Below are 3,813 nucleotides of genomic sequence, written 5' to 3'. Positions count from 1 at the left end.
ATAAAATGTGCTTGATAGGTTGTAATTAACGTTACAAATTTCTGTGCCGAACTTTCCTCGAACGTGTATTTGGTACGTAGTTGGACAAAATGTGTGTCTTCCACTTGCCTTTGTGCAAGCGTAATCTGATTTGAAGTTGTCTCACTTTTCGTATGGCAACATTTGATACGTGTCCCAACCGGTTTTTCGATCGTGCAATTCCAAACCTAGACGCCAGGAGCGCTACTACATGGGCATACCAAACAGTGTGCCAAGGCACATGACAGAAAAATGAAAACCAAACGAAAAATGCTGCAAACGCAACACTCAACTTTCTTTCCATTTTGATTCACGGCGTACGCCTCAATAATATATCAGAGCATGATTTCTCGCAAGAGACAGCGGTCGTTCCTGTGAAATTAGAATTTGCCCCCCGCCGGAAAAGTGGTCGAGTCCGAACACCTGGTGCAAGGGAAAGACATAAAAGAAGGTTGTTTCTTCTGTCACTCCAGGCGTCACCAAAATCAACTGAACGGTGAGAACCATTGATTTAGCCATTTTCTGGAAAGACGTTAAGTCTTAAATAGATCTCACCAAGACCAAGGAGCTCTAAATATGAACTTGAAGGTTCCTTTGTTGTGATAACAGATAACTATATGTAACTGTGTTATATTACTGTAACATGTACATTGTATTGTCTATAGCCTCATCCACAGAGCCCACGTCATAGTTAAGGTTTGGTCAAAATTGAGCAAATTATTGGCCATCTAGTTGGAACCATCTTGGCCATTTATCCAGCTTGGATAGACATATGATTTAGAGGTATGCACATTTTTAACTGTCTTTGTCACAGGGAAAAACTGGTCCTAATTCTCCCGAGGAAACCTATTGTCCATTGTACAGACTAGTCCGACTGGAGAATGAGAATTGGGATTTCCAAGATCAGTAACTAAAAATTCATTTGAATTCAAGGAACTTTGATTCCCCAGATAACTTTAAGGGGTAAACACATTTAAAAAGAAAAGAAATTAAGGTGTGATAATTTGGCAGTGGAGAAAAAGCTAAAGGAAAGGTAGTCTGATAGGCTTTTTGAGGCAGTAGGGGCAGTGGGTTGTTATCCACTGTGTCAGTGTCAGGAGTTGTTTGATATTTGTTTTATTTGACATGTTTATGTGTACTAGGCCTAGAGGGCCCGGGACTTCTCGATGCGATGAGTGACAGACTTTTCTGGAAATCAGCCTTTACTTGCTGCACCTCAATATAGAGGATGTATGATGATGATAATGATGATGTGTACTAATATATCTTTTTCATGCCTTTCATATCCACAAACAGTACACCCATCATGCTGGAGCTGATCGTATACGGAGTTCTGCTGTTCCTGTTGGTGCAGATGTTCCGACTGTGGATGGCGGACGGAGATCTCTCGCTCATGTGGTACGAGAGGTTTGGACAGAGTCCAGGTAAGGCTCATTGTAATTTGTAAATTCTGAAACGACAGTAGGGGTGAGTAGAACAGAAAGAAACAACATATACAAATATCCTGACTCTCGGGAATCCCACCCAGGCCATCAGATCACAACCCTAGCAGCATAACTGATCAAGCCAAAAGCCTGACAGGCGTTTGGCATGATCGGTTGGCGCTACTTGCACCCCCACTGTTACAATTCTCTTAAGTTTGAGAAGAGTTAATTTTGTATTCTGTGAAAAAAGGAGGCATTCTGTGTTGAAAGATTGCTTTGTGGATAGGAGGCCCTGGCTGTGGGGTGAATAAGATGGGGGCCAAACTGTCCTTAAGGAGGGTCTGCATGGGGGGTCCCGACAACGATTTGCGCTGAATTCAGAAGACGTACGTATCAGGCTAAATCAAGGAAGGCAATTACGCTAAATTTGGTTGCCTGGCTACGAATTACGTAGATAAGATGGTTTTCCCTACGAGTTATGGGAAATGAAATAGGCTGCCTACGCCTTACGGAAAAGAGCATGCAGACCCTCCTTAAGTAGCCTGGTGTTTAACAGACCCCAGCCCGATCTGGTAACCAGGCTAGTCCTTAAGGCACAACATTCTAAGCCAACAACTCATTCACTCACTTAGGTCCGATTGCCCTGAGAAGGAGACGATTGCTCCAAAGACGGTTCTCCACACAGGTCTGTTGTAGGCTAGCTCCCAGGCGGTGGTTAAGTCTAGGCCTGCAGTCATCAGGTCGTCCCTCAGTCAACAACGCTAACCACAAATATTGTAAGATCAGAAGCATTTGAATGTATAAAGTTCATCTGTGATGATAGTCAACCGGGACGGGGGCCGATACCAACTTCCAAGCACCTTTGACCCTTTGCTGACGTCACACTTCCAGTCAAGATGTGTGACATGGGCTTTGGGTCATTTCAACTTGATAAAGAATCACAGAGGACTGATTGAAAGCTTGTTGGTAAGCGCTTTATTTTGTGTGCTGATAAAAAGTCTAAAATTGTAACATAATGATCTGAAGTATTCTCCACCTCAACTCCAGCCCAGCTGGCAGGTAAGGTGGTGTGGATCACAGGAGCATCCAGCGGGATCGGAGAGGCCCTGGCTGTGGAGATGAGTAAGGTGGGGACCAAACTGGTCCTGTCTGCCAGGAGGAAAGAAGAGCTGGAGAGAGTCAAACAGACGTGTGTCGGTAAGACATTACTCTGACAAGAAACATAAAGTTTATCCTTGCAATTTATTATAGGTGATAGTAAAAACCTATTCTGTCTAAGTCTTCGTCTAGTCACTCACTCACAGAATTTACAAAAAAAAATAGTCATCAGTGTACATGTAATTTGTGTATATTCCTTAATAAATCTTTCTATTTTTCATTTCCACGAACATCCCGGTTGGGCCCCAGTTGGAAATGTGACTTAAGGCATTACAGAGTCCATCTTGATGGCATAGAGAGACTGCATGGTATTCACGCTAAATGAACAGTGTGCATTCAATTGTTACTGACTTCTTGTGTGTTATACTAAAGAAACAGGTAACGTTGCTGAGAAGGATGTGCTGGTGGTACCTTTGGACTCTGTAGCCCATGACACCCATGCCGGATGTGTAAAGCGTGTTCTTGCTCACTTTGGCAAAGTAAGCTACTGTTTCTCAATTATTTCCTCTATGTATTGTTTTTAGTGCATCTGTGTATATGTGCGCGAGCATTTGTGTTTCTGGATCTTTGTGGTTTAATACTAGCACAACTTTAGAACCTCTGTTAATGTTGCCCACTTCTAAAAGAAACATTGAAATTTGAACTGCCAACACTCTTGGCTACTGGCTTTATTGTGTTCTTTGCTGAATAGGCAATTAAAGCTAAGGGCACAACCCGCCGTACGCGCAATTTATCCGTACATTTTTTTTTTAGTTCAGGCTGTACAGGGCAGGCGCGTCGCCTGTACTGGCACGTACGGGGGGCGAATCCACAGCCTGTTGGCACACAAAGTTTTGCCTGCACGTAAAGTTCTACAGCGTGTCTGTGTGCTACAAAATCCATCGGATTCCCTACGAGTTTGTATGGGGGCGGCAGTTACCACTTACGAATCCCAAAAGATTGCACACATTTTGGCATGTAGACAGCATGTATTTGCACGTACGGCGGGTTGTGCCCTTCGCTTAAGTGAACAATGGATCATAAGGTGCAAAATGTCTATGGCAGCCCTGTCTTTTAAGATACGCTGTACGATTATCATGCTCTCCAGGATGAAGTTGTAATGCTGGCTGCCTTTTAGATTTTTCTAATGTGTGTCTTCAATCAGGTTGATGTCCTGATAAACACCAGTTGGCGTAGCCAGCGGTCGTCATTCTTGGAGACGAGTCTGGAGGGC

General features: G+C 43.6%; 1 protein-coding gene across 1 annotated transcript in view; it reads left to right on the top strand.

The window, feature by feature from the left end:
* The first annotated feature begins 423 nt into the window (after positions 1 to 423).
* Positions 424 to 3,813, top strand: part of LOC118410937 (dehydrogenase/reductase SDR family member 7-like) — a 7,372-nt gene continuing 3,982 nt past the window's right edge. Inside the window, exons 1-5 of the mRNA XM_035812906.1 lie at positions 424 to 514; positions 1,315 to 1,442; positions 2,490 to 2,639; positions 2,973 to 3,079; positions 3,745 to 3,802. Of these exons, the coding sequence (XP_035668799.1) occupies positions 1,325 to 1,442; positions 2,490 to 2,639; positions 2,973 to 3,079; positions 3,745 to 3,802 (433 nt within the window). The 5' untranslated portion in view covers positions 424 to 514; positions 1,315 to 1,324. The remainder of the gene's footprint in view (positions 515 to 1,314; positions 1,443 to 2,489; positions 2,640 to 2,972; positions 3,080 to 3,744; positions 3,803 to 3,813) is intronic.

The sequence above is a fragment of the Branchiostoma floridae genome, chromosome 3 (assembly GCF_000003815.2).
Source record: "Branchiostoma floridae strain S238N-H82 chromosome 3, Bfl_VNyyK, whole genome shotgun sequence".
Classification (NCBI taxonomy): Eukaryota; Metazoa; Chordata; class Leptocardii; order Amphioxiformes; family Branchiostomatidae; genus Branchiostoma; species Branchiostoma floridae.
The sequence above is the reverse complement of the archived record's forward strand: the minus strand, read 5'-3'. Positions and strand labels throughout refer to the sequence as shown.